This window comes from Anopheles ziemanni, chromosome 2 (genome assembly GCF_943734765.1).
Source record: "Anopheles ziemanni chromosome 2, idAnoZiCoDA_A2_x.2, whole genome shotgun sequence".
Taxonomy (NCBI): domain Eukaryota; kingdom Metazoa; phylum Arthropoda; class Insecta; order Diptera; family Culicidae; genus Anopheles; species Anopheles ziemanni.
In genome coordinates, this window is record NC_080705.1 from 44,530,491 (window position 1) to 44,557,632 (window position 27,142).

The window sequence follows — 27,142 nt, forward strand, 5'->3', positions numbered from 1 at the left end:
AATGTGCAGGTTGAGGATACGTGGACGCTTCTTCAAACTGGGCATTATTAATGTGCACAGCCTGCATCTTGGGAGCAGCGATGACGACAAAGACGCCTTCTATACACAGCTCGAGAGGGAGTACGACCGCTGCCCCCAACACGATTATCGGAGACCTAAATGATAAGGTCGGGCCTATAAACCTACGATTGGAAGCTTTAGTGTCCACCAGCTAACCAACGACATTGGCCTCCGGCGCATAAACTTCGCATCCTCGAGGCACATGAACATCCATAGCACCTTCTTCCAGCACAAACCTCGTTTCAGCTACACCTGGAGATCACCACAGCAGACATATTCCCAAATAGACCACGTTCTCATAGACGGAAGGCACTTCTCGGACATCATCGACGTACGTACGTACAGGGGCGCAAACGTCGACTCGGACCACTTCCTGGTTATGGTGAAGCTACGGCAGAAGCTCTGCGCTGTCAACAAACTGCGTCACCGGCCTACCCCACGCCTAAACACGGATCGGCTGCGAACACCTGCTGTTGCCGAGGGCTACGCGACAGCGCTTGGAGAAGCGCTACCGGACAACATCACTACCGCCACAATGTCCCTCAATGACCACTGGCGTATGGTGGAGCGAGTCATCAGCAGCACAGCCGAGCAGACACTGGGCCATAAGCCACGTAACCAGAGGAAAGAGTGGTTCGATGACGAGTGCAGGCGGGCACTATCCGAGAAGAACGCAGCGCGCGCCCGAATGCTGCAGCGCGAAACCCGTCAGAACGTGGAACACTACAAACGACTGAGGACACAGCAAACCCGGCTCTTCGAAAGCAAGAAGCGCCGCTTCGAGGAGTCGGATGAACAACTGTAGGAGCAGCTAACTCAGTCGGGGGAAACTCGCCAGTTCTACAGGATGTTGAAGAAGACACGAGGCGGCTACACGCCAAACGTCGCAATGTGTCGTGACGAGGAGGGCAACATTCTTACGGACGAGCGAGAGGTGATCGAAAGGTGGAAGTGCTACTTCAACGGACACCTGAACGGAGTGGAATTAGGGGAGTCCAGCAGCGGCGCAGGCAGAATTGAGCAGCACATTAGCCAGGAGGTAGATGACGATGTGCTCCCACCATCCTTGGACGAAGTCACTAGTGCCATCAAGCAGCTGAAACAGAACAAAGCAGCTGGCAGCGATGGGCTGGTGGCAGAACTATTCAAGATGGGTTCGGTAGAGCTTGCCGTCAGTATGCACCAGCTAATTGTGAAAATCTGGGAGCAGGAAAGGATACCGGAGGACTGGAAGCTGGGTGTCATCCACCCAGTATACAAGAAGGGTGACAGAATGGACTGTGCCAACTTTCGAGCCATCACAGTTCTCAATGCTGCCTACAAAATCCTATCCCAGATACTCTTCTGCAGACTCGCGCCCCTTGCTACAGATTTCGTCGGAAGCTACCAAGCTGGGTTTGTTGGAGGCAAATCCACCACCGATCCAGATCTTCACTCTACGGCAGATCCTCCAGAAGTGCCGGGAGCACCAGATCCCGACGCACCACCTCTTCATCAACTTCAAGGTGGCCTACGATACCATAGATAGGAAGGAGCTATGGAAGACCATGCGGCAGTACAGCTTCCCCGAGAAGTTGGTTCGACTGCTAGAGGCCACAATGGAGGGGGTGCAGTGTAAGGTGAAGATTTCGAACATGCTATCGGATCCGTTCGAATCTCATCGGGGTCTGAGGCAAGGTGATGGACTCTCTTGCCTTCTATTCAACATCGCTCTGAAAGGTGTCATGAGGAGCGCGGGCTTCGACATCCGTGGCACGATTTTCACCCGCTCTCTCCAATTCCTCGGCTTCGCGGATGACATCGACATCATCGGGCGGAACACAAGGACGGTGTGCGAGGCGTACACCCGACTGAAACGCGAGGCCGCAAGGATTGGATTGATGATCAATGCAACGAAAACAAAGTACCTGCTCGTCGGAGGCTCTGACAGTGACAGAGCCAGGCTGGGGAGCAGTGTATCAGTAGACGGCGACGAACTCGAGGTAGTAGAGGAGTTTTGCTACCTCGGCACTGTCGTAACTCCGGACAACAACGTAAGCTGCGAAATCCGGAGGCGCATTGTTCAGGGGAATCGTGCCTACTATGGGCTCCACAAACTCCTGAGGTCCAGATGGCTTCTCCCACCCACTAAGTGTGCCATATACCGCACGCTGATTAGACCGGTCGTTCTTTATGGGCATGAATCTTGGACTCTGCTCACAGAGGACGCCAACGCTCTCTCAGTCTTCGAGCGGCGCGTGCTCCGGTCTATTTTTGGCGGCGTGTGTGAGCAGGGCGTGTGGAGGAGAAGGATGAACCACGAGCTAGCTGAGCTGTATGGTGAGCCGGACATCCTGACAGTGGCAAAGGCCGGCAGGATTCGGTGGTTGGGGCATGTCATGAGGATGCCGGACTCATGCCCCACCAAGAAGGTGCTCACCAGCGACCCGCCCGGCACGAGACGACAAGGAGCTCAGCGAGCTCCGTGGATGGACCAAGTGGAGCAGAACCTGCGAGACATCGGATGCGACCGGGGTTGGAGGGCTGCAGCCATGGACCGAGCTACCTGGAGAACGATTGGTAACCAGGCCATGTCAGCACGACGTGCTCAACCGTGAGCGGGCCATTCAAGAAGAAGAAGAAGAAGCGGACACGAATTGGTCCTTTTAGTTCTGTCGATCAAATCCGACTGCGCACCGACGTACGATCGCCGTGCCTTTTATTATGCCCATACCAAGATATATATACATACAATTGAGGTCTATAATGCAAATCTTATGCAACTTTGGTTATCCTCGTATATATTAGTTATGGGAATGTTTTCACCTAAATCTACCAAAAGTTTTCTAAACCATTTAACTTCCTGACATGTCTCACTCAGTGCCACATATTTCGCCTCCATTGACGAAAGGGTTACACAAATTTGCTGGCGACTTATCCAGTTTACCGCTGCTCCTACATAGAATATTCGCAAGGAGAACCTTGCTGCACTTTCCTACCAAAGGTATACATGCCTACCAAAAAGAACCTTGCCAAGTGTATTTTTGGTAGGCATGGACTCCTCATTTTTTTTTTTTTTTTAATGTGGCACGACATCCCCTAGTGGGACAAGGCCTCTCTCTGAAGAGAGTTTGTGTGACCGAAAGACGGTATATTATAGATCGGTGGTCAGCCGTTCATAATACCGGAGGGTGCCAGACTCGAGATTCGATCCCACACCTGTGGTGTGGTGTTTCCTCGCGCTACCGCTGCGCCATGGGCACCCCCATGGACTCCTCATAACCTACCAATAATTGTTTTTTGGAAGGCACCGCAGTGGAAAGAGGTACTGGCTGTCAAACCTTTGTTTATTTACTGTTTACTGTTTACTGTGCAAGTCTGGCCAACTAGCAAGCATTCGACCGTGTTTTTACCAGCGTATTAGTTGTTTCATTAGTTGTTACCGGCGCAAACTCAAAAACCGTATAAGTTTACGTCAAAATCTTTGCGGTTCGTGCAGCCGCGTTTTAAGAAAAATCTAAGAGCCACGCTACACGAGCCGCAAACTCAAAAACTTTGCGGCGCTAAGAGGGGAACAGCCGAAGAGTTTACGTCAGAAACTTTTCAGCTCCGTGAGCTGAAAACTGCACCCGCGAAGTTTTTGGCAGCTAACCGCAAACTCAAATGCGCCAGAAGAAGAAGATGAAGAAGAAATAAATGTAAACATAACAAATCTCAAAAACAAAATAATCGAACATATGGTGATAAATTTACGTGTTTATTTTGCAGCTACAGTAATATTTTGTCATTTTATAGCTAGAATATCAATTATAAATTCACTATAGATCAGGGGTCGGCAAAGTCCGGCCCACCAACTGATTTTATCCAAAAGTTTCAAAAAGTTTAATGATACCCGGTTGACAGAAATTGACATTGTTGCTGGTACTATGTAGTTCCAGCAAGAGTCCCAGCAATCTGCCATGGAAAAACTTGCTGGTACTACATGACAGCTGCAAAAAATTTGAATTTTTGTCAACCGGGTAAAGATTAAAATATTTTATACTACCACTTTTTATGTAACTTGAGAACATCAAAATCTTCCTTCTTCATGCGAAGAAAGTTAATTATAGTTTCATTTGCTTGCTCTGCTACAGTATTGTCCAGCAAACGGTTGCCATCTTCTTGCCTGCGAACAATACGCCTGTTGCGTTGTTGTAAGTTTTGGGTACTCAACTCGATGACCCGCGATAGGGTAGTTAGCCACACTTCATTCATCAACAGATTATCCATCTTTTACTTTTTGTGTGCATTGAAATAAGATCTTGTGTAACGAAGCGGATTGTCCAGCCGAGCGCGAAGGTAAACTCAACTGAGTGCGTCGTCGTTCCTAACGCGAGAATCTTCACCACGAGGAGGTCCGTCGATTTCGGTATCAACGTGTTCGGCCCGTGTTGTGACGTGCCAACAACGGTGCAAACAGCGTGTGATACCTTGATCTAAAGTTAAGGGAAACCGAGAACCCGGTCCGCAGCGTGACGTGCCGCTGAACGGAGAGGTGTTCCGCGAATTGTCCTTAACTCTTTTCGGACAAGGAGTTGGGAATGCTTGTCAGCGTGACCGGTCCGAGCCGTGACTTGCCGGCAGCGGAGAGGACCACGCAGAAGCGGGAAACTTATTGAATCTTCTAAAGTTCCGTCCGAGCCGTGACTTGCCGACGTCGGAGAGAAGCCTTCAGAATTTTCTCTAAGTTTTTAGGAAGGTTCTTACGAGAAGCCGGTCTGCAGCGTGACGTGCCGCTGAACAGAGCAGAATCGAGCGTAAGATTGGAAGGGTTTCTGGGTATTTCGGATTTAGAACTTGAGCAAGAATTTCGGTACTTTACTCGTAGGTGTCCTGGTGAAAATAACTGCTTTATTCAATTTTTTGATTGCTTATATACCAAATTGATTACATTTAATTAATGAGCGCGAACTAGATAGGAGATCTCGCTCTAATTCCAGATCGCCCCCTGCTGCTGGAGAACGTTACATGGTTTCGTTCTCGTCACACGTTCTATTCCTAAACGTTTCACTTTCCCCTAATGAGAAAGCGAGGGTCGCAGCGTCGATCGATATCGACCCACTTGACGCTTCGTCGCTCGATCACGTCGATCGCGCTAAGATTAACCCTTCATCGCGTGGGGCGTCTGGTTATCGTCACGTTGACGTGACGATTCTGGATATAAAATTTTTCCTTCGATGGAAACGTAGTTATTAATAATCGACCCGTTGGTCTTTCGAGCGCATGCATGCTCGTTTCTTGCGGCATCATGCATTGTCGCCTATTCCTGGCTTCAATGCACACGATGTTTTATTACTTGCACTCGAAATTTCCATCTGGAAAACATAAAATTATTTTGGGTTTGCCTTCATTGCGTTATTCTCGCTTTCTTTCTTTGTTAGGACCTTCTTGTCCTAACATTTCTTGTCTAAAACAGGAATTTTTTCCTCCCACGACTTTTCCCACTTTTCTTTCTATTCGTGGTCAGGGGCAAAATTTCCTATCCGTTGGCATTACGAACGAAACATATCGTCCGTCCGTAACATCTTGTTTGCTTTGAAGGAAGATTTTTAAGTTAACTGTAAAATCAAAAATAAAAACCTCTTTGCGCCGCAAAGTTTTTGAGTTTGCGGCTCGTGTAGCGTGGCTCACAGAATTGGTACCGCAAAACGCGGCTACACGAGCCGCAAAGATTTTGACGTAAACTTATACGGTTTTTGAGTTTGCGGCTGGAGTTTGCGGCTCGTGTAGCAGGTCGGTAAGAACCCACAGCAGAGAGTTCTTACTGATGATGATTTGTCCGTGCTTTTCACACATTTCTGGGTCTCGACAAGGAGGAAGAAGCGGCTTGAAATAATCATCAATGCGTTCTACGTGTTTTCACTGGCCATGGCGGAGTGGTGCTGCACATCGTACATCGAAGGAGCCTGCTAACTCGGCGTCCACACTACAGCGCGACATCGCCTGACAGGAGCTGAACTCCATATAAAAAAAACCTTGCGCGATGTCGCGCGAATCGCGCTTGATTTTTTTTGTGCAGTCTGGAAAGCGTGTAAGATCCGTGGTCGCTGTTTGCCAGCATGAACCAGAGGAGGCGTCGGACGATTTCTGAACATTTCCCCTGATTGCCTTCCGAACCGGACGATATGTATATAATACCAGCTCGAAGGAGGAAAAATGTGACTGAAGTTTTTATTCTTGGTTCATTTTCTACGCTACATTCAGTTTGCCTACATACATATTAGTAGCTGTGATATCACACAGAAATTTTCTTTCATCAATAGTCTAGGGGGCTAAGTGCATTGGTGTTGTTCGGGAGGATCGGAGTTCGAATCTAGGCTGAGAAAAACTTTTTTGTTGACGGTTGTGAAATATTTTTTCATGATTTTTTTAGATATTTAATGTAATTTTTCAAACCCCATAATAGTGCATGGGTGTTGTTCCGGAGGATCGGAGTTCAAATCTAGGCTAGGAAAAACTTTTTTGTTGACGGCTGTAAAAATGTTTGTTCATGATATTTTTTAGATATTCAATGTACTTTTTCAAATCCGATCAAATTTTCATACATAGATTTCAAATTATCATAACCATTATTAAATTAAAAGCTTGGTAGTTCAATTTATTCACATAGCCATTTATACCTGTATTTTCCCTATGCAATCCACTCGTACAACTGGTGTACTGGTAGTGGTGCTCGAGCCTTGCATCAGAGGTTTGGTGTTCAAATCCCGATTGGGAAAATCTTTTATGGTACGAAATAAATTTTTTCTTCAAAATCTACGTTTGCCATTCAAGTAGCGATATTTCCTCACTATTTCTAACTTGTGCTATGGTTCCTCGGCAAGACTACGGCTTCGCTCTTGGTAAACCCGTGTTCGAGTCCCGTTTCCACTTAGAGTCAGATTGTAATAAGCATGCTTCACGTGCACTGTAAAAATGTAGGGTTTATTGCCTCATCTCATCACGGGACTTTGAAACTGAGATTTATAAAAATAAAGATTATCGATGTACCAAAATAATACATAAAATAATCAAAAATATTTTCCTGCATGAAAATAATTATTTTAGGAAAGAAAAGATATCCTGAATCCAGCTCATATAATCTACTACGAATGGGTATACGTTTTTGCCACGTATAGTTAGAAATAGGTGTTATAAACGCACACGTCGTCAAAACTGTTCTCTTTTGCGGTGTCCCGCAAGTATTAAGAGAATTGTTTTACCCTTCTTTTCAGAAGTCGTTTTACGCCTAGATTGCATAGGAAATCTGCTACAAAAGAAGGGGTAAAAGAATTCTGAAAAGAAGAGCGGGCAGTTCTGAAGAGAATTCTTTTACCCCAAAATAACGCCAAAATTTCTCGTTGGGTTATTAATCCGGCTGTTGATTTTCTGGTGTCTCTATCTTCAGCCCAGTCGGCATCCGAATATGCTTCCATTCCTAGGTTTGGTTCGCCGCCTATCTTTAATGTCCAATTTATTGTGCCTTTCAAATATCTCACAATCCTTTTTGTTGCAATCCAATCTTTATGCGTTGGTGTGTTAAATTTCCTTGTCAAAATAGCTACACTGGCGGCAATGTCTGGTCTTGCAGTGTTCGAGATGTACATTAATATGCCTATTGCACTCCTATACATTGTATTACATTCCAAGGTATCACTGTGAGATAAATCCTTAAAGAATCCTTTATCCATCGGGCTTTTGGTGGTATTGGCATGTTCCAGTCCTAACTTCGTTATCAAACGTTCAATGAATTTTCACAAAATACTTCATTTGGGGTTTTACCGGAATCTGCAGTCATGATAACATCAATTTTGACAAGCTTCCCCCCCCCCCTCCCCCCCCCCCCACAACTCATGCAAAACAACTCCAGACCATCACATTTCCTCCTTCATGTTTTACTGGATGTGACGATCCTGAAGCGCCTCGTCCGATCTGCGCCGATCCGGAATAAAAAGCTCAAATGTTGATTCGTCAGACCCCAAAATCATTTTCCAGTACTCTACAGATGTAGCATCATGCCCCTGAGCGAACTTGCATTGCTGATATAAGGGCACCTCCTAGCAAATCTGGCCTGAAAACCTGGTGACCTCACAGATGAGGACTTCAACGGCCAAGATTCCTATAATCAATGAACATGTTCCCGTGTAAAGAGGCAGAGGCTGTAATGAATTGATGTATCACCTATTGCATATACTAAGGTATATCATTGCACAAGAGGTATAGCTACGACCGAAAAAACGAAGGCCGGGGCCTCATTTACTCTCTTACCAATCTGGCATTTTACCTTTTATTATTTCGTGTGCGCTGCCCATATCAGCTAACGAACTTGCAATGTTGTTTTCAAAACAATCAAAGTTGTGGATAGAAACGTGAAACCGTCAATGTTGCTACGTCAAAATCAGTAACATCACACGACCTCCTTCCTAAACCATCTTTGGTAGCGAAGCAGTACCAAGGGTCTTGTGACCATCGATATTTTGCGACTCGTGAGGTTCGTTGGTCCGTTTCTTGGTGTGTACATTGAGTGTGGTGAAAAGATTTTCGATTTTCAGCTTTTCTCCGTGAACATCTAGCGCCAAAATGTCGTCCAAAGATCGTATTCCGATCTTCCCGTCTCGCGGGTAAGTTTCCAACATTACAATGCAGTCACTACAAACCTGTAGTAACTAATTCTTCCCCAGAGCTCAAATGCAGATGAAGGCCCGCCTTGCTGGAGCCCACAAGGGCCATGGATTGCTGAAAAAGAAGGCCGATGCATTGCAAATGCGATTCCGTATGATTCTCAGTAAGATCATTGAGGTATGCATCTTATAATATTGAAGTTCGAACCTGCCATATCGCCAACATTTTCCTGTTTACTAACGATGTTCCAATGTTTTTTTGCCTCGTAGACGAAAACGCTCATGGGAGAAGTGATGAAAGAAGCGGCTTTCTCGTTGGCGGAGGCGAAGTTTGCTTCGGGTGATTTTAATCAGGTTGTTTTGCAAAACGTCACCAAAGCCCAAATCAAAATCCGCACCAAGAAGGACAACGTAGCTGGCGTAACGCTGCCAGTCTTTGAATCGTATCAAGACGGTTCGGATACGTATGAGCTGACCGGATTGGCGAAGGGTGGACAGCAGCTTCAGAAGCTGAAGAAAAATTACCAGAGCGCGGTAAAACTGCTGGTTGAGCTTGCATCGCTCCAGACGTCGTTTGTGACATTGGATGAAGTTATTAAGATCACCAACCGTCGAGTTAACGCCATTGAGCATGGTATTTAATTGTTCTGACAATATTGTTATTTAACATACACCCAACGGCTGTATACTGTATATTAAATTTTTTGTATTTTTTTACAGTAATCATTCCTAGAATTGATCGCACTCTTGCATACATCATTTCCGAGCTCGATGAATTGGAGCGTGAAGAATTCTACCGTCTGAAGAAGATTCAGGTGAGCCATTGGATAGGTTACTCCATGTTTATGCAACCATTATATGCTCTTATCATTCGATTTTACAGGACAAGAAACGCATCGCCAAGAAGAAGGCAGAAGAGAAAAGAGCAGCATTGCTGCAACAAGGTATTGACGTACGTAGCCAGGCAAATATTCTTGATGAGGGCGATGATGATATCCTCTTCTAAAAGAGCACAAAGATATGATGGCCCCATACGAGTGCTTGCTTCAAATTGGGTTAGAAGTATCAATGTTTCTAAGGATTCGAGTGCTATGAAAGTAATTGAAAAAAAACATTCGTGAGCGCGTAAGATACGATTCCATCAGGAATGCTCCCATTGTTGTATTTCTGCATATTTTAACTTCCCTTTAGATCCTTAACTTCTGCATGAGGGCCTGTTTATGTTTATTGTTTATATTTTATGGTTTCGCGGTGGATATTGTGGTCGTCAACAGAAGGGAAAACACACATGATTCAACAAACAACTTACCAACAAAAACTGCATATAACAAAAACAGTTGCAGTAAAACGATCCACAATAAAACCGCGTTGACCTTCTGTTATATACACCGAAAAAGGTACATATGAAAATAATGATGCAAAATATACTGTGAGAACTAGAACTATTCATTGGTTTTGTGATTGCAATTTAACTAGATTTCCTGTGTTCTTATATCATCTAACCAAATCGAAACGTGTTTTCTGGGGCCGTCGTAGAGGCTTTACTTGTTAAGAATCCGGTTCTAGTCCCATGATAGTGTCACGGGGTTCCGGTAATAATTCAAATGTTCATCATATTTACTATTCTCTTTCGAAGAAGTTTATTCATGAAAATTATAGAATTTGCTCAAAAATTCCGTTACATTATTTCATGGCATTTCCATGTTATACTATAATAATGAAACACCTTGTTTTTCTAAAGACTGACCCAGAATTTCTGAGAATACATATGTAAAATATGAATGCCACGAAATAACCATCAGAAGATATGGCAGCTGAAATTCAAGTTTTGAAAACCTTGGATTAGATTAAACCAAACTGAAAATTCTTTGATGTACTACATGGTATTTTAACATTGGTACATTACAATTTAGAAACATTAAATATGGTACACAACTGCTCTCCGCATTTGAAAGTAACTTTATTTTTCGTTTCGTTCCCAATATAATCTCTTTTTCAAAGAGTAACGATTAAGCAGTCTAAATGATATAACCGGCATGATTTCGAAGTTCTATCAGAAAAGTTTCACATTGTTGTGTTCATATCGTCCGCTTCCGCACCGTCCAGCAGAACTGACCTCTCCACGTGGGTCCCGGAAGTAGTGTTTAAGCTGGTACTCTCCAGTGCATTGCTTTTGTTCATTTGCTTCACAAGATAGTAGACTGTTTTCCTCGTATCAACCATGACTTCCTTCACTAAATTGGCAAAGAAAAGGACATGCTTTGGTCGCTCGCTGTATCGCTCGTACTGGTCGAGACTGTCCTGGAGTTTAAGCGTAAGATCGTAATTTTTCTGTATCTGCTCGAGAATTTGTTGCTCCGTTGGCGTTGAAAGGCTCTGGCTAGCAAGCCACTCTTTGATTTTTATCTGGAAATGCTTTATTATGGCCAAAATATTGGACAGAGCATTCAGGAGTCGTATTGCATCTTCCTTGTGGTCGCAGTCTTGCATCGAAGCATACCGCAGCACCATGGCATGCAATTCACTGAACACTTTTTCTTCGCGATTCAACTCGTAGTACAGTTCGTCGTAGCTGTTAGTTGTGGCCAAAAATGTGTCCCCATAGGTGATGAAAAGATTAAATATGTTTATTACCTTTAAGAAAAGAGACGTTTAAAGAGTTTAGTCCACGACGCATGAGTGTACGGATGCTTGCTGGTAAATGTACCTGGAGGGCTAGCTCGAAAATATTGCATCGTTTGATAAGATTTTGCTCCTGATAAATAAGAAACTTCAGCAGGCTTATCATTGCCGTCCATAATTCCTTCCAATGGTATGCAAGTCTCACTCTGCAGCGCTTTTGGTAAACGATAATCCGATGTATTATACCGATGCATAGCAGGTATAGTTCTATGGGAAATTTTTTAAGCAGATGAGTTACAATGAACTCCACCAGAAGATCTGCAAATGTAAAGTTATCAAAACGGATTTATCGTAAAGCAATTTAATTATTTGGTGCCTTGTGCATGCCTATATGATAAAGTTTCGTACCAAGCAACGTTGTGGCTAGCGGCTGCGGTTTTGCCACTTTTTCCGATGTCAGTTTTCGATGTCTCATATGGGCTCGGTGTAAAGAAACTTTAAAGGTCAAATTAGTATCGTGCATCATCGAGTTTGCGTACTGATCTTCGGCGATACATGTGAGAATCAACAGGCAAAGCTTTAGATTGATTGCGCTGAGTTCACTCTTATGATCTTGCATAACAATAGAACTGAAAAGATAAAAAAAAACATTAGCTGAAGTTTGGAACTGTCGTGCTAAGCGACGATGCTTCTTACCAATATTGAAAAAGGGAAACGAATAAGTTCGTTGAATAGTGCGATGCATCTAGAATTGCAGCCGAGGACAGATCCGGTGTACCGTCGTTGATGTTAAGCGTATTGCATGGAGAAGGTGGCGTTGAGTCAGCTTGAGTGTGGGCTAAGGTGGTAATGAAGTTTCTATTCAAGTGTATTGCTTCGTACAAGGCAAGGAGTAGAGAATTGTTTGCCCTAAAAAGTTTGTTCAAAACCAGGATATCAGTTCTAAGCGCTCGAAAAAAACAACACCTTCTGTCGGAACTATTCACATTATACCTAATTTGTTGACTGCGACAACACAATTCATCGGAAATGAACATATTTCCAACGATACTCGAAAGTGAAGAGAACCATGAGGAAGATGAGGAAAGTTCGGTGAGAGTCAACAGGTGCTGCTTGCAGAACATTGTCAACACACATGATATAACTTGACCATAACTGAAATATAAAATCCGTTACTGTAAGTATCAAGGAACAGAGTGCATTTAAACATATTACACCTTACCCATTTAATGCAAGTTCTTCTGCTAGCAACGAGAGTTCCACGACGTACGGATTGCTACCATCGTGTTTTCGGTAGTTTACCAGAATGGTGAGAAGTGTCACCACATCGTGTCCATGTAAATTCCGCAACGCCGAATCACTGAGGATTTTCTTAAAAGCCTCAAACAGGTTTTGTCCTATGATAAATTCTATTAGGCGATTATCGTTAACGTTGTCCATGCCAGTAGCAATGATTAGCAGAATCTTCAAGCAAATGTCCGTAGGACTGTCGGTGGCATCGTCGCATACCATTATTGCATTCAAATATTTCAGCAACTTCCTCATGTCGTCCTCTATGTCGTTGACGGTGATAAACATAGCAGACGACCCGGCACTAGCGACCAACCCACTAGTGGCACCATCACTACCCGTGCCAACTGTGCCAACCATCGATTGCTTGCGGAAAAATACGTGTATGAATACACTGATAGTTTGCAGTGCGTTGTGGATACGTTTTGGACTGCCGGAGGAAAGCATATTGATGCACTCGGTAAATAACTGCAATATGTTGTCCTTTGCATTGAGGTACTGCTCTGCGGTCTGTTTAAGCAGTTCCGATTCCAACATTTCCGTATTTGGTTGCAGTAGGAAAAACTCCTCCCAAAACTGGGCACTCTGCCGCTTGGGGTCTTCGCCACGGCAGAGCAACTCGTAGATATGCACAACTTTTTCCTTCGGTCGCTTCGACCCGGATCCGGATCGTTTACGGGAGGCCATACTGGAATGGCTTGTTGAATTGCTTTAAAAGGCTCACTTATCTCCAGGTTACCAATATTTTGCACAAAAACTGTTACTGAATCTATTCGATTCAGCCGTTCTACAATAATCAACACGTCTGACGCGGCACGACGGCCGAATACAATGTGACAGAAGCACAGTAGCTGTCATTCTGTATAGTCAGCTGATCTAGTTCAACAAGAAATAAAATTAGCTCAGAGTTAAAATAACAATTTGCTTATCTAACATAAACAGTTCAAACCGACTTTCAGAAAATTAAAATATTAAGCATCCTTGATTGTTAAAAATAAGAAAATGGTGTAACAAAATCAAAGATTCGATCGATTTTTTAGGGATGACTTCACCTGACATGTACTGTCTTGGTTGTAACCCTGTTTTTCTAACGCTGCTCATGTCAACACACTTTTTGCACACTTTTCGTGCCAACACAGTTCGAGTAAACTTTTCGTGCTCCCACAGCAAATACCGCACACGTTTTGTAAAGTTTGAATTCACGTAACGTTAGATCATACAAATAAGTAAGAAGAAGGAAGTCTGTAGACTAGATATTGTAGTGTGTACAACTTTAAGTTTTTCTTTACAACATACTCAACTTTTGACCATCGTAAGTATTACTTATCAATTTATCATACTTGCTGCCTTTGGTAAAATACCAGATTTGTTTTGTTTTCAGTGCAAATCTACGTCTACATATGTCCGCAGCTATTGAGTAGGATATTTTATGGAAAATTTGGCTATAACCAAAAAACTCATCGTAACTATTATTTTCTTCTTCTTATCTGATTATCATTTATTCTTCTCTGTCAAATATTCTTATGCGTGTTTTACTTTGTTTCTGTGCAGATGTCTATGGACCGTAAAACATGTTATGTCTGGAAGTTCTTTCTACAACAAGCAGTACCAAACCAGTATAAATGCAAAATTTGCCAGAAAATTCTCTCAGTTAAGCATAAATCTTCATTTAGCCTAAAACGTCACCTTGCGGCAAAACATCCAACATCGCAATGCACTACATCTTCTTTGTTGAAGGAAACAACAGACCAAAGGCAGGACCAAGAAGAACGGAGTGGTAGCTCGGTGGCCCAAACAACTGTATCAAGTATTTTATCAAGGCGAGATTTTCTGCATGGATTGAATCCTTTAAGTTCAAGCACCAAAACCAGTTTGGATAAAAAATTGCTTTATTTGTTTTGCAATCATACCTTGTCGTTCGATCTTGTCGAGGCACCTGATTTCAAAGCTCTTATAAAAACGTTATGCCCAAAATATAACCTACCTACCAAAAAGAAATTAAGTAATGAAATGTTAGATCTAGCGTACGAGGAGCAATTCGCTAAAATTCTCAACAACATTAGTAAAGCTAGTACCGTTTCCCTAACATCGGATGGATGGACAAATATTAATAATGACTGCTTCTTTGCACTAACCGCTCATTACATTGACAAAGATGAATGTAAACTACGTTCATTTTTATTGGAGTGTAGCAATTTCTACGACAGAACCACGGCCCAAGCTATATCCGAATGGCTGCAAAGTGTAATGAAAAAATTTGATATTGAAGATAAAGTAGTTTGCGTGGTTACTGATAATGCTAAAAATATAGCAAGTGCTGTTAGTTTTTTACAATTAGAAAATATGCCATGCTTTGCCCATACCCTCAATTTCGCCATAACGGATGCTATCAACATTTCGATTAAAGACACTATTGATAAAGTTAAAAAGATTATAACCTATTATAAAAGAAATTCTAGTGCTACGGTTACGCTTCAAGAGTTTCAAAGACATCATACGCATGCAGAAAATGATTTTTTTCTAGATGGGCCAACGCAGTGGAATTCAACATATTCTATGATAGAAAGATTTTTCGAGAACAAAGCTCCCATCAATTCATCGCTCAATGTTTTAGGAGTAAATTCTGAACTAATAGAGAAAGATTGGATTATTATGAAAGAAGCTGTAGATGTACTTCACATTTTTGAAAGTGTCACTCAGGAAATATCAGCCGAAAAACATGTAACCATATCAAAGATGAAAGTAATAGTAACACTGTTAATAGGTAAACTTAAGGCTCGAAATCTAACTAACATGACAAATGAAGTGGGGAACTTGGTGGAATGTTTACTCAACAACTTAAGTAAAAGATTCAGTTACCTAAGTAGAAATACAGTTTCACTAGCAACCATTTTAGACCCTAGATTTAAGAAGAAAGGATTTGGAAGTACTGAAGAATTTGATCAGGCAGTTACACTGCTATTGACAGAAATGGATAAACTAGACGCAGAGATCCAAATGAATTTCGATGAAGATGTGAAAGATCCACTTGAACTGGTCGAAGTTACTGCTAGAGACGAAACCAGTATTTGGGATGATTTCGACACAAACCAAATCCCTAAGGTGATTTTGCACACACGATTATCCACCAAGAAAGAATTGGATAATTATTTAGCTGCGCCCTTATTACATCGCACAGATGACCCTATTGAATGGTGGAACATGGAGAAACATAATTTGCCAATTTTGTACCAGATAATGATGCGAACGCTTTGCATACCGGCATCTGCTGTTGCATGCGAGCGTGTTTTTTCAAAAGCCGGCGATATTGAAACAAAAATAAGGAATACGTTAACGACTAGTAAAATAGGCAAAATGCTGTTTATTAAGCATAATAATAATATCGAGTGAATTTTTGTACGCCCAAGCGCTAAGGTTAGCCAGTGGATATTTCGTTAAGACCATCGAATAATAAATAAATAAGACATCCGCACAAGCAATATGTACAGAAGTATCAAATATTTTTTAAATTCATCCAAAACAACATACATCAAAACCTACCTTTAGTACGCACACGATTTCTACACACTTCTTGTGCGTGCACTTTGGACCAAAATATAAAACGAAATTATGTGTAACGTGGATATCATTTAATTATTATCTAGAATTTCACATTGTTTACAGCTTGAATTTCACTATCATCAAATTTCAGCACGGCTGCAATTGCATTGGTCATATGTTTTTTACTTTCAGAGTCACGAGACAACAAAAAGCTAAGCACGACATTTTTCAAATATTCCAGATTCGATCCCTCTAGCTGATAATTACGCCTCAGACGCTCAATCTCCCGTGCCATTTGAGACATTTTTTCTTTACAATTCTCTTCAATCATCACCTTTTCTTGAAGCGTTTGTCGAAGAGTTGCATCCATGGCATTTTTTGATGTACGCAGCGCACTTATTTCCACGTTCTTTCGCGCTATTTCCTGGGCGTAATGAATCAGATGTTGTTGCTCGTCTGGCGAAGAGCCAAAAGATGCTACCATTACTGACCCGGATGCTTGCGGTTCTCTCGCAGGCATGGTCGTGTGGTCCTGTTGGCGGAGCGTCGCTGTCGAAAGAGAAAGTATTTCCAGGGATGTTCGTAGGGTTTTAATTTCCTCGTCCTTCTCGTCCATAACTGTCAAAGAACGCTCACGTTGTTTTTGCAACGTATCTTGTAGATGGCCAATTTGGCTCTCGAAAGATGCTTGCAACGTACATAGCGCTTCGTTATGTTTCGCCGTTTCGGTTTTTAATGTCGCCGTTTGTTCGGCCAGTTTCATTTCAAATTCGGTTTCATTGTAGACAAGCGTTTGCTTGAGGGAATCAAGCTTTTGCAGAAGTCGCCTGTTATACTCCTGAATCGACAGAAGCTCCTCCTTGAGCTTCTGGTTTTCCGCCACGCACTGTTCATATCCTCTTTTATAATTTTCGAACTCTTTCTGCATTTCCAGCTTCTCTTGCTTATCGCCTTCCAATGTTCCGATTAGCAATAAATTTGCATCAAATATTTCGTTTGGTGCCGCATTGACCTCTTCACGAGCATGGTGTTTGTAATGGTCTCCGGATCCATAACCATCCTCTATCGATTCCCGGTAGAGACCATCGCTGGGACTTTTTGTTACTTCCTCCCCATCACTGGTTTTCATTTGCGCAATCGTTTCCTTCAGCTGTAGGATGTTTTCTTTATCTTGTTCCCTAAGACGATCATATTTTCCAATCATTTCGCTAAGTTCTGTTATACGGGACTCCAGATTAGCAACGCGCTCTTCATGAATCTCTCCCAGTCGTTGGCTCCGTTCCTCAGCCAGCCTCACGCGTTGCTTTTCATCGGCAACAGCATTGGCGTATTGTCGCTTAAGATGAACTAGTTCCTGCTGCAAATCCAGCAAGGACTCGTTTACACTAGTGTCGCCCCTATTTGGGTCTGCTTCGCTACTATCCCCCAGCGGCGACGGATATGTCATTCCAGCTCGTCTCTTGGACCCCTCCGATCGTTCCGGTAGATTGAGAAGAAATTGTGTTTTAAGATCCCCCAGTTGCAGCTCTAGTTTTTCCTTCAAGTTGCGCTCATCATCTAACATTTTTTTCAACTCTCTGATCGTCAGCGATTGGTCTTCCTGCGTGGTTGAACGATGTTTTTGGTGATTTTCGAACGTTTTTAGTCGCTTTGTTAGTTCCTCGATTGTTGCATTCTTAGCTGCCATGTCTTGTCGAAGCTGGTTACGTTCTCGCTTCAAAACCTCTTCAATACGATTCCGCTCCGACGTCAGTGTTGCGATGTTCTTTGTTAATTTTTGCACCTGATCGTCAGATGATTGGTGGGAAGCGCTGGTACCGTCTTGTGCCGCATTTTTTATCGTGTTCGCTTCACCGTCCGATTCTGTGGAAGGCTTTTTTGCTATAGTGTTTCCTTCGCAGCTAAGTGTTTGCAGCGTTGTTTCCAACGCTGCTTTTTCCTTGGCTAATCCTTTGTAAGCAACTATAATATCTGTAAATAGCGCAAACGTTTAAGTTGTATACGTCTATCGAGGATCAAGTTTCCCAGTATAAAATTAAATACCTTTCAAGCGGCTTTCATATCGATTGATATGCTCCTTCTGCGAACTGATGATTGATTCATATTCTTTCAATTTACTAGTATCGGATTTTCTGTTTTCCATTTTTATTCACGATTACAATGGAGAGATTTTCGAGCCGCTAATTAACGGTGTTGTAAAAGATGTTTAACCATAAACAAATCTTTAACTTGCTTAGCGAAGCAACTCGGAGAAAGGCTGTGATACTGTTTTGATATGATGACAGCACATATGTTGTTGACACGTAGTTGCTTTGATGAAAAAAACTACAGTTACTCCCAAAACTTTTCTAACACTGCTGACCCTGGATTTACAGTTAACTCCCACCGTAGTAGAGACGCTTTTTATCTTTTTTTTTCGAATAACAAGCATGGAATTACATTCGTATCCAGTTTATAACTTCTTTTTTAATAAAAAGCGGTGTCGTAAAATAAACGGTATCGCGAGGACAAACTACAAACATAAAGAGAGACAGGGGCTAAAGTAGTAACCACTTGAAAAGGGAGTCTCGCCTTCAACGTCAACTAGGTAGTAAAATTATTCAAAGTAATTTCTTCGTGGGTTTTAAATACAGAAGGGAAGTCTGTAAAAAAAGAAGTAGAATTCATAATAATCTACTCAAGGTTTTCTATTGATTTTGAAACCATGGAATGCCGTTTCCTAGTTTATACGCAAACAATCTCTGTTCGAAACATTGACACAATGTTCCTCATCTGCAATCAATGTTGTAATGTTTGAATGTTCATAAATACAACAACAATATAAAACGTCGAAAATTAACTATGTTTTTTTGAGAATAGATCGATTACTTAAGTATTTTTTCGGATTGAATTGCACCAAATACTCCAAATTTAAAGAATTTTTTTTATTACCATTCTTTTGTCTGTATATTATGTTTACATTAGTATGCGTTTATAGCAATTTAAACATTCAGCTACATCAACAAGTCTTGTGCTTGCGCTTTTCGAGGGTTTTTGCATGCATTTTTTTTAAATAAAATCATTTTCTTCTCAACTGATACAAATAGCACACGTATCATAAATGGGATAACAACAGTGTATTGTTCGTCTCTTTAAAAATATATATTCGATCTTTTCATTTTAAAATAGAAATTGAATAGCTCGTTTGGTTTCATATGAAATTGTATAGTTTAATTCCATTTTTTCCATTGCTTGAAATCAAAGGAAAATTTAATTATTTTTATGCACAATATGCACATAATTGGCCCTTTAAAACAAATGTTTGGTCGGAGTCTCCAAAAGTCTTGAATTGAGGAATAAACAAAACCCGTTGGATACATACATATTGCACACAATATAATATTTTTCAATTACATTGCGCTTCGAATAAGTGGATCCATTTCAATGGTCTGATGTAAAGGAACATTTTCTTCGAAGTAATCATTGGAAATCTTGACATTTTTTTTTTTGCTTTTATAAAGTAAGCTCCACGTGGCTAGCACATTGTTCGAAGATAAATATTGACGTCGAGCCTTGTAAGTATAACTTTTACAACCATTTAAATACGCCTATAGTGAGGATAGCTTTTTTTTAGTTGGTTTTTTCTACCAAGACATTGAACTGATTAACCTAAGCGAAATACGTTTCCGATTCGAAAGGCTTCTAAAAGAGTTTGGAATCCATAGTTTAGACCAGTAGTGGTGAGTATAGAGAGGAAAGTGGTGAGATTCATAACACTACTCTTGCTACGAATCTGTGTATAAAAATTAATTTATGTAGTTTTTCTATCTGCTTTACGCTTTTCGGTATATTAAAACTCCATTGTGAGATACAATGGTTTGCACCTTCAGTTTGGTACAACTGTTCTATTCAGCAGGGTAGCAATACTAGTCACTACCGCATGTAAATAGCAATATTTAGACTGCCTGATTTTTGTACATGTCTGTACTTTGCGACTACGACAAGTTCGTTAACAATGCCGATAATAGTTACATGTAAAAACAGCTACCGGGTTTTGAACAACGATCAGATTTTGTTTTAACAATAATACGATTAATAAAAGAAGCACGATTCTTCACACTTCTCCGACGACTGCAGCGCGGACATACTCTTTAGGGAAGAAGCCAACCTTTAAAGAAGAAAAAATAGCATGACTATGTAGTTTGTGTCACAATATTTTACAAATAAATCCGGTTACAAAAAATAAATTAAAACAATCAATCATTCGTTTCGTCGGAGATCGCTAAAGACGTGTTGAATGTTTGCTATACTAGGAATGAAAATTTAAGGTAATTATTATACTATCGAAATATGTTTTGTAGCCCTTTTAATAATGGCCATCCAAAACAGGCATTTTGAATGTAATCCATGCGTTATTTAAAAAGAATAAATTAAATAATTATTATGATATTTTTTTTAAAGCAAGCATTACCTTCTCTAATGTTTTCCCACGCCACCAACCCTTGCTATCCCCTTCTTTACCAATAACGATCACTTGACAACCTTTTCGCATTGGTAACTGGTTCAACTCGGTCGGTGCAAAATCGTAGACGGCTGTGACGATCTCCTCTTTGAAAGGCCATTGAAGAAGCTGATTTAAACTGTAATTGTTATAACATTTGGGTTAGCCCGATCTGTCCTACAGTGACGATTCAATCGCAATATTTACCCAGCGAAATTTTCTCCCAAATCATTGCGCTCGTAAAATGAAACCAATTCTATAATTGTTTTAAAATATCGTCTCGTCGACAGGTAGTAAAACATGTTTTGTGACTCCTTTTTCTGATAAATTTTCATATGCTTGATAATTTTGTTATCGGTTCTATAATCAAAGTAATTAAAGTAGCATGGTGTATAAAATGGGTGAAAGAAGCTTGTGGTTTTTGCGATGATTATACTTACTTCAAGCTAAGCGCATACATCGTCTCACTTTCATGAGAGGCACCTTGCGGACGGACGCGTAACAGATAGGTTCCAATCTTTTTGCCCTCCAGCCGCTGGGTAGCAGAATCGCGATTCATTGTACCAACGAACCAATTAAATTCGGCCAGCAAACGGTCGCACACCGGAGGCGGTGTTTGTTGCAGCTGCTTGCATCGACCCGTGGATGAAATGCATCCCCTGTGTACGATGATTTCACATACCTTACACCTATACCCTTGGTGTATTTTTCCCTTCAAAAATTTGGAACAATGTCGACAGTTGACGGGAGTGTCGAAGGTGTGAATCGAAAACTTATGATCAGTATTCTTACACCCTACAGGTTCCAATGTTTCCCTAGGATAAAGAATGATATCAACATTGATATTTTATCATTTGTTACAGAACACGTTGATTATTTTTTCATAAACTATATTAGGTTAATAATTAGGGAGGGTCCGCGAAAGCCGAGCGGTAGCGCCGGTTGGAAAATCGGCCCATGAGCGCCAAGGCTCACCACCTCGACGGCGCAGGTTCGAATTCCAACCGAGACCGGACCCTCCCCTGTACGAGAGGACTGACTATCCACGTACAACAGGGAAACAAGTCTCGGCATGACCAACAAGGTTTACGCCAAGGAGAAGATTAGGTTAATAAGCAACATAAATAAACAATAATGGTAGAATCATGTAAGAACTCACATTGCCGCATCAAAAGCTCGTTTCCATTTTTCACGTTCTTCTTCTGTCTTCATGTAGAGCGTAAACGCAGTCGCTTGAGTTTTACGTGCCAACAACAGGGAATACTTCAAACGACCATCACGACCTAACGTGCGCCGCGAGTTGAGTATTTCTATCCTGTAATCGAGCAGATTATGGGCCTCGCGGAAAGAATACTGTGCTTCCTGCGTTGATAAGAAAGAGAACAAAGAGGAAAGGCGTTATTGAAGCCCTCAGTGAATATGATCGTACGATCATCGATGCATACCCCAATTTTGGTGTTTGAATTCTTCACTAGTATCATCACTTTCTCAAACACAAACGCATATCGATGCTTCATCTTCTGATCTTCATGCGCCTTGATGTTAAGATCACCATCCAGCAGTAATCTACCGTACTGTTCGAGATTGTTGCCGTTCGGCAAATTCAGATCTGAGATACTCTCCTGAAATCATATGCATATTTTAAACCCATTTAGAAGCAAATTATTTCCAACGTTTGTTTAGAGTGTTGTTACCTTAACTTTTTGAATTACTATTAAATGTTCTGAATCACGTTTGACTTCGTTGGAATACTGTGCAACGTCGACCATCGCTTCTTTGGCACGTTCTAAACCACGGAAATCCTCATGTGTCTACGAAGATAATAGTAGAATGCATGACTATGCTTCAATCTTATACAACTAGTAGTGAAATACTTACTGGCACTGTTTCTTGTACAAGCTTATCTAGCAATAAATGGTACTTTAGTATACGTTGCATCGGGACAGAGAGAATGTCACGTAACTGCAATCTTCCATCACTGTGTTCTTTTTGACTATGCTGCAATAAAAAAAAAAATAATCAAAAATATTATACTTTCTACTAAATAATGCAAATATTGGGATTGAAATAAACTCATATGACAAATTAACATACCAAAACAGTTTGCTCAACAGCACTAGATTTTTTACACACTTCCCGCAGCGTTTCGACGGCACTAGTCATGCACGAGCAATATTCGCCATAGACGAGAAATGGTTCACGAAACTCCAGGAAAGTCGTGCTGAGCTTTAGTTTCGATCCAGGAGAGACAGCTTCGTGTAATCGGTCCAGAAATTTCGTATGGATTTCTACAAGCTCCTTAATGCAGGGAAAAATTGCCCGTAATTCCTCTTTGGAGAGATGCTTTTCCAGCGGTGTCATAAACACGTACTTGAGCGCATTTAGTGCCTCGAGATAATTCTTCTCCGTGTCCAGTAGCTCCTTGATAACAAAGTCACGCTGTTCTAAATTACTGGTCGACGATGCAAGCTGTAAAAGAAAATCATGTTTTTACCCCACTTACAACAAGCACTTGGCATGCAACGAATTAGGAAAATCACTGGTCGGTTCGAATATTTCAAACATGCAGACTTTTTATGAAAAGGTATCTCGTAACACCAGCTTAAATTAAACACACATACCTGGTTGCGAGCAACATTTTGTATCGAGCACAAATCCTGATAAACTTCCTCTACCTTCATATCATGCTCATCGTGACTGCCATAATCTACCGGATTTGAAGTACTGTACCAAATGGATACGAGATGCAACAACGCGCAAAGAAAAAAAAGCCGAAAATAAATGAAAAAAAAAACAAAACAAAAGGAATAAATGTAAGAGAAGCAAACAACGATCTAAATAACAAACGTTACAAGGGATTCCTGAATTGGATCATAGAAAATTAAATATTATTTTACGATTTTGTTTTTACCGATAAAAAGCCAGAGATATTCAGAGGTTGTATATGCACAATTTAACGAAAGATCGTTTGATACGTACATGAACTGCATGAATTAAAAATATACAACAGGTACAATTGCTAGGATTTTAAACAATGAAAAGATTTATTATTATTGTGTTTGGATTTATAATTGTTGTTTCATTTATACTTCAAATTCCAGCTAAACAAAAACTCATTTGGCTTACAAAATAAACACAACACATTTAAATCATCATGAAGTAAGAAGAAAAAGAAAAATAACTTCGAATGATAACATCATAAATATTATTCAAAGAAGCATATCAATCACACGAACCATGCACGCTCCAATGAAATAAAATAGACATTTTTTACTTGTATGCATAAGCATACTTTTCAAACGCCTTTTTTTGAAAAACTATGGAATTTAATTTGCATGGCATTAATTTGTGTTTTACAAGACCAGTTTTTGCCAATTTAATTGGACATTCTAAAATTAAACAACTGTTTATCAAATGCTACATTAACAGCAGAGCAGAAACAATCTTAACTTTGAATATGACTGAAATTTTGAACCATTTTTATTAGAAATCAACGTTCAATTAAAACAACTACATAGACGAGATGGATAGACACATAAATACAGTAATTTAAAAAGGATATTTTCAAAAATGTTCAATTTTAAACTTGTGCTTTGCTAACCTGCGGCAAAGTAGATGAGAACGTTACATAGCACAGATCTTCGTAAATTTTTTCTTCATCTGGACCGCAACAGTCCTTATAGTTCGATGATTCGTTGTAATGGTCGTGTAACATACTTTCTATTCCATTTCCCATGCGTATGGAGATACATAGGGCGAAACAAAATGATAACTTGAGGACATAGTTCGGTGTTTGTTGAATTATGGTTTCTGTTAAAAACATTTCTCTGACCTTGGCGTGTACCAGAGAGTGATCCGTTAATTAGCACCAACTCTTTGTTGTCGTTGTCTAGATCAGGTTCCAATAAATGGTGTCTTTTTACGCATGGAATAATGAAATACGGTTTTGGGTTATTATAAAACATATCTCGCAGATATGGTACATTAAACCAAATTTAAAACATTAAGTATAAAATAATTTCCTGAACAGAATCATAACATTTATATAGGTAAAGTTGAAAATGAAGCACAATTGTGGAATAACATAAATTGTGTCACACATAGTGTTCGTCTAAATTTGGTTTCTTTAGCTTAAATAACAATTTAATTTAGATTACTTCAATTTACTTTGTCCAATATATTATGAATGACTTTGTCCAATATATTGGGGGTCCGCGACAGCCGAGCGGTAGCGCCGGCTAGAAAATCGGCCCATGAGCGCCGGGGCTCACCACCTCGACGGCGTGGGTTCGAATCCCAACCGAGACCGGACCCTCCCCTGTACGAGAGGACTGACTATCCACGTACAACAAGGAAACAAGTCTCGTAAGTCCTTAACGGGCAGGCATGACCAAAGAGGACGTTACGCCAAGAAGAAGAATATATTTTGAAATAACCATTTTCTATCAACCCATATTGATTCGCAAGAAAAATGTTATTTTAATCCATTTATTACAAATAAATCCATAATTACAAACAAATAATATACTTTTCCCCGACTTTGCTTTAAAACGAATAAAACGTTGACTATATAAAAATAATAATATGCAAACATGTTTTCAAACTTAATTAATCGTAAGTTAGTTGATCGTATGTACTAAGTACTGAATAAATAATAAATAAATAAAATAAAAGGTTATTTCCCTCACAACTCCGAGGAAAGATGTTAAAAGGGAGGTATAATGTAAAATTCATTTTTCACTCACCTTGCTTGCAAGTCTTTGTAGATATCATCCTCCAAACTAGTTCTCTCTGCTTGGGCAGTATGTGGAGTGAAACCCCTGGACGAGAAGGTAATACAAATAATGCAGTAAGTTCAGCAGATTTGGAAAACAGATCACGACCTTCACAAACCACGTTTGTCTGTAGAAATATTACGGGGTATTGGTGATTGCGAAAAGTGGTATTGCAGAATAAAAATTAGGAAAGTTATTTGTGAAAAATATGTCCATTTTACAAGGTTTTGTAATAATCTATTTTGTCAAAAAGTTAAATGTTATAAATCAAGATGATGTTCCCGAAATATATAAACAATTTTCAGGTTGGTTTTTTAAATCAAAAACTGTCGGAATTGTTTCGCAATCCGGCTAATTTATTTGTTGGTACTTTATGTTGTCCAGTATTCCAGCATGTTTCAATCTTTTTATGAATTTTGAAGATTATCTAGTCAAATAGTGTTTTTGGGTAATTACAGTTTTTATGCCAGACGGAACCAATTCAATAGTTTGTCTCAGTTATTTTGAAACCCTATATTTGATGGCGTTCGATTTACTTACAGTATATTATGTGAAGTTTGCACCTTCCTGCAGGTGGACAGTTTGGAGAGGGTCAACAAAACACGATGAAAATTTGTTAAATCGTATAGCATCGTAGGCTCGAACAAATCCACTTCCTTTAATCCGAAGATTGTTTTGCATGCATCCAGGAACAGTTTGATGTTTTGAATGCAAAGAAACTGTGCATTTACAGGTGCACAAATGTACAAATCCAGCATTTGGAAAAAATGGAAAAAATGGAGCATAAACATATTTTCCAATTAACACAGTACAATCAACTTACGTGAGCCATTTGTGGTTTCCTACTGAAATCTTTCTTGTCGAACGACGACGGGTCCAAGAAATTTGCCAAATTACACAAAAGGACCCCATCGCGAAGGATGGTGGCAAGTACTTTGATATCAGAATCGGAATGGTTTGCACGATGATCGGTCGGAATGATATTGCAGCGGGTCAGCCAGGCAGCGCATTCACGCCACAGATCGTCAGTGGCATTGTTGGAATTTGTTGTCGCCATATCTGGAGGAAGCGAAATTTACCAACTGCGTCGATCCGCTTCCGGATATGTTCAGTAGTCAGTATGAAACCTTGCACAGATTTTCAATCAGTGAAGAAGATAGTACGAGAAAAACGAAAGGGAATAAAAACAAAACAACACTACTTTCCCAGCAAATGAACGAGATCCATAATACTGTCATGGAAATCCAATATATTTCCAGTAGTGTTGGCAGAATCGGGATTCGGAAGATCCCAAGATTCGATACCTTGAGGGATTCTACAGGATTGGATACCAATTGACGAATTCGAATCAAATTTGGTTTATTTGGGATTTGAACCAGATTTGATTTGTTTGGGATTGGAATTTCCTTCCCTACTAGTGAGGTGAGCTCAGAGCAGGATTCATCTTTCCAGCTCCGAATCACACGAAAATCTTCCGAAGAACATGTCGCACTCAGTCCAGCAGCTATTTTAAGCCATAATGGGGGCTCTACTCTCCTGATCGGTGGCTAGTTTATGCCATACCTTTACTACTCCGTATGGATTGTATTCCAACGTGTTTATTAAGAAGAAACATTTGTTTTGACAAGCCGGGCTGAAATCATTGAACCTGATGAGCTCCGTGAGCCATTCTTTGTGAACGGGACCCATCACTGCCACTTCCCACGAATCACGGTGTATTAAAGCGTCGTGAAATGCAGGTGGAGTTGATATTTAAA

The 27,142-nt window shown here is 40.7% G+C and overlaps 4 protein-coding genes across 4 annotated transcripts; 1 reads left to right on the top strand and 3 right to left on the bottom strand.

The window, feature by feature from the left end:
* Window positions 1–8,511: 8,511 nt before the first annotated feature.
* On the top strand, window positions 8,512–10,123 carry LOC131283005 (V-type proton ATPase subunit D 1). The gene is made up of 5 exons (XM_058312563.1): window positions 8,512–8,678; window positions 8,739–8,856; window positions 8,949–9,312; window positions 9,399–9,493; window positions 9,562–10,123. The coding sequence occupies exons 1-5, from the start codon at window positions 8,638–8,640 to the stop codon at window positions 9,682–9,684; spliced, it is 741 nt and encodes a 246-aa protein (XP_058168546.1). The 5' UTR covers window positions 8,512–8,637; the 3' UTR covers window positions 9,685–10,123.
* A 501-nt stretch (window positions 10,124–10,624) lies between these two features.
* Window positions 10,625–13,383, bottom strand: LOC131283164 (armadillo-like helical domain-containing protein 3). Its single transcript, XM_058312749.1, has 7 exons — window positions 12,911–13,383; window positions 12,523–12,853; window positions 12,294–12,455; window positions 11,997–12,209; window positions 11,709–11,929; window positions 11,386–11,618; window positions 10,625–11,312 (listed from the first exon to the last, which is right to left on the bottom strand). The coding sequence occupies exons 1-7, from the start codon at window positions 13,275–13,277 to the stop codon at window positions 10,743–10,745; spliced, it is 2,097 nt and encodes a 698-aa protein (XP_058168732.1). The 5' UTR covers window positions 13,278–13,383; the 3' UTR covers window positions 10,625–10,742.
* Window positions 13,384–16,210: 2,827 nt separating this feature from the next.
* Window positions 16,211–18,328, bottom strand: LOC131286131 (GRIP and coiled-coil domain-containing protein 1). Its single transcript, XM_058315025.1, has 2 exons — window positions 18,174–18,328; window positions 16,211–18,101 (listed from the first exon to the last, which is right to left on the bottom strand). Exons 1-2 carry the CDS (start codon window positions 18,271–18,273, stop codon window positions 16,231–16,233), a joined length of 1,971 nt encoding a protein of 656 aa, XP_058171008.1. The 5' UTR covers window positions 18,274–18,328; the 3' UTR covers window positions 16,211–16,230.
* A 1,284-nt stretch (window positions 18,329–19,612) lies between these two features.
* On the bottom strand, window positions 19,613–26,583 carry LOC131282717 (protein vav). The gene is made up of 13 exons (XM_058312249.1): window positions 26,209–26,583; window positions 25,926–26,104; window positions 25,356–25,430; window positions 23,232–23,334; window positions 22,705–23,079; window positions 22,489–22,608; window positions 22,305–22,421; window positions 22,056–22,232; window positions 21,770–21,972; window positions 21,051–21,425; window positions 20,818–20,970; window positions 20,581–20,749; window positions 19,613–20,277 (listed from the first exon to the last, which is right to left on the bottom strand). Exons 1-13 carry the CDS (start codon window positions 26,440–26,442, stop codon window positions 20,224–20,226), a joined length of 2,334 nt encoding a protein of 777 aa, XP_058168232.1. The 5' UTR covers window positions 26,443–26,583; the 3' UTR covers window positions 19,613–20,223.
* Window positions 26,584–27,142: the final 559 nt, after the last annotated feature.

Coding starts and splice junctions, on each gene's coding strand:
- LOC131283005 (XM_058312563.1), top strand. CDS start 8,638: ATGTCGTCCAAAGATCGTATTCCGATCTTCCCGTCTCGCGG. Junction 8,679..8,738: donor CCGATCTTCCCGTCTCGCGG/GTAAGTTTCCAA, acceptor ATTCTTCCCCAG/AGCTCAAATGCAGATGAAGG. Junction 8,857..8,948: donor TTCTCAGTAAGATCATTGAG/GTATGCATCTTA, acceptor TTTGCCTCGTAG/ACGAAAACGCTCATGGGAGA.
- LOC131283164 (XM_058312749.1), bottom strand. CDS start 13,277: ATGGCCTCCCGTAAACGATCCGGATCCGGGTCGAAGCGACCGAAGGAA. Junction 12,210..12,293: donor TGTCGCAGTCAACAAATTAG/GTATAATGTGAA, acceptor CAAACTTTTTAG/GGCAAACAATTCTCTACTCC. Junction 11,930..11,996: donor GTTTCCCTTTTTCAATATTG/GTAAGAAGCATC, acceptor TTATCTTTTCAG/TTCTATTGTTATGCAAGATC.
- LOC131286131 (XM_058315025.1), bottom strand. CDS start 18,273: ATGGAAAACAGAAAATCCGATACTAGTAAATTGAAAGAATATGAATCA. Junction 18,102..18,173: donor ATATGAAAGCCGCTTGAAAG/GTATTTAATTTT, acceptor CGCTATTTACAG/ATATTATAGTTGCTTACAAA.
- LOC131282717 (XM_058312249.1), bottom strand. CDS start 26,442: ATGGCGACAACAAATTCCAACAATGCCACTGACGATCTGTGGCGTGAA. Junction 23,335..25,355: donor TACAAAGACTTGCAAGCAAG/GTGAGTGAAAAA, acceptor CATTTGGTACAG/TACTTCAAATCCGGTAGATT. Junction 23,080..23,231: donor AAAATGTTGCTCGCAACCAG/GTATGTGTGTTT, acceptor TTTCTTTTACAG/CTTGCATCGTCGACCAGTAA.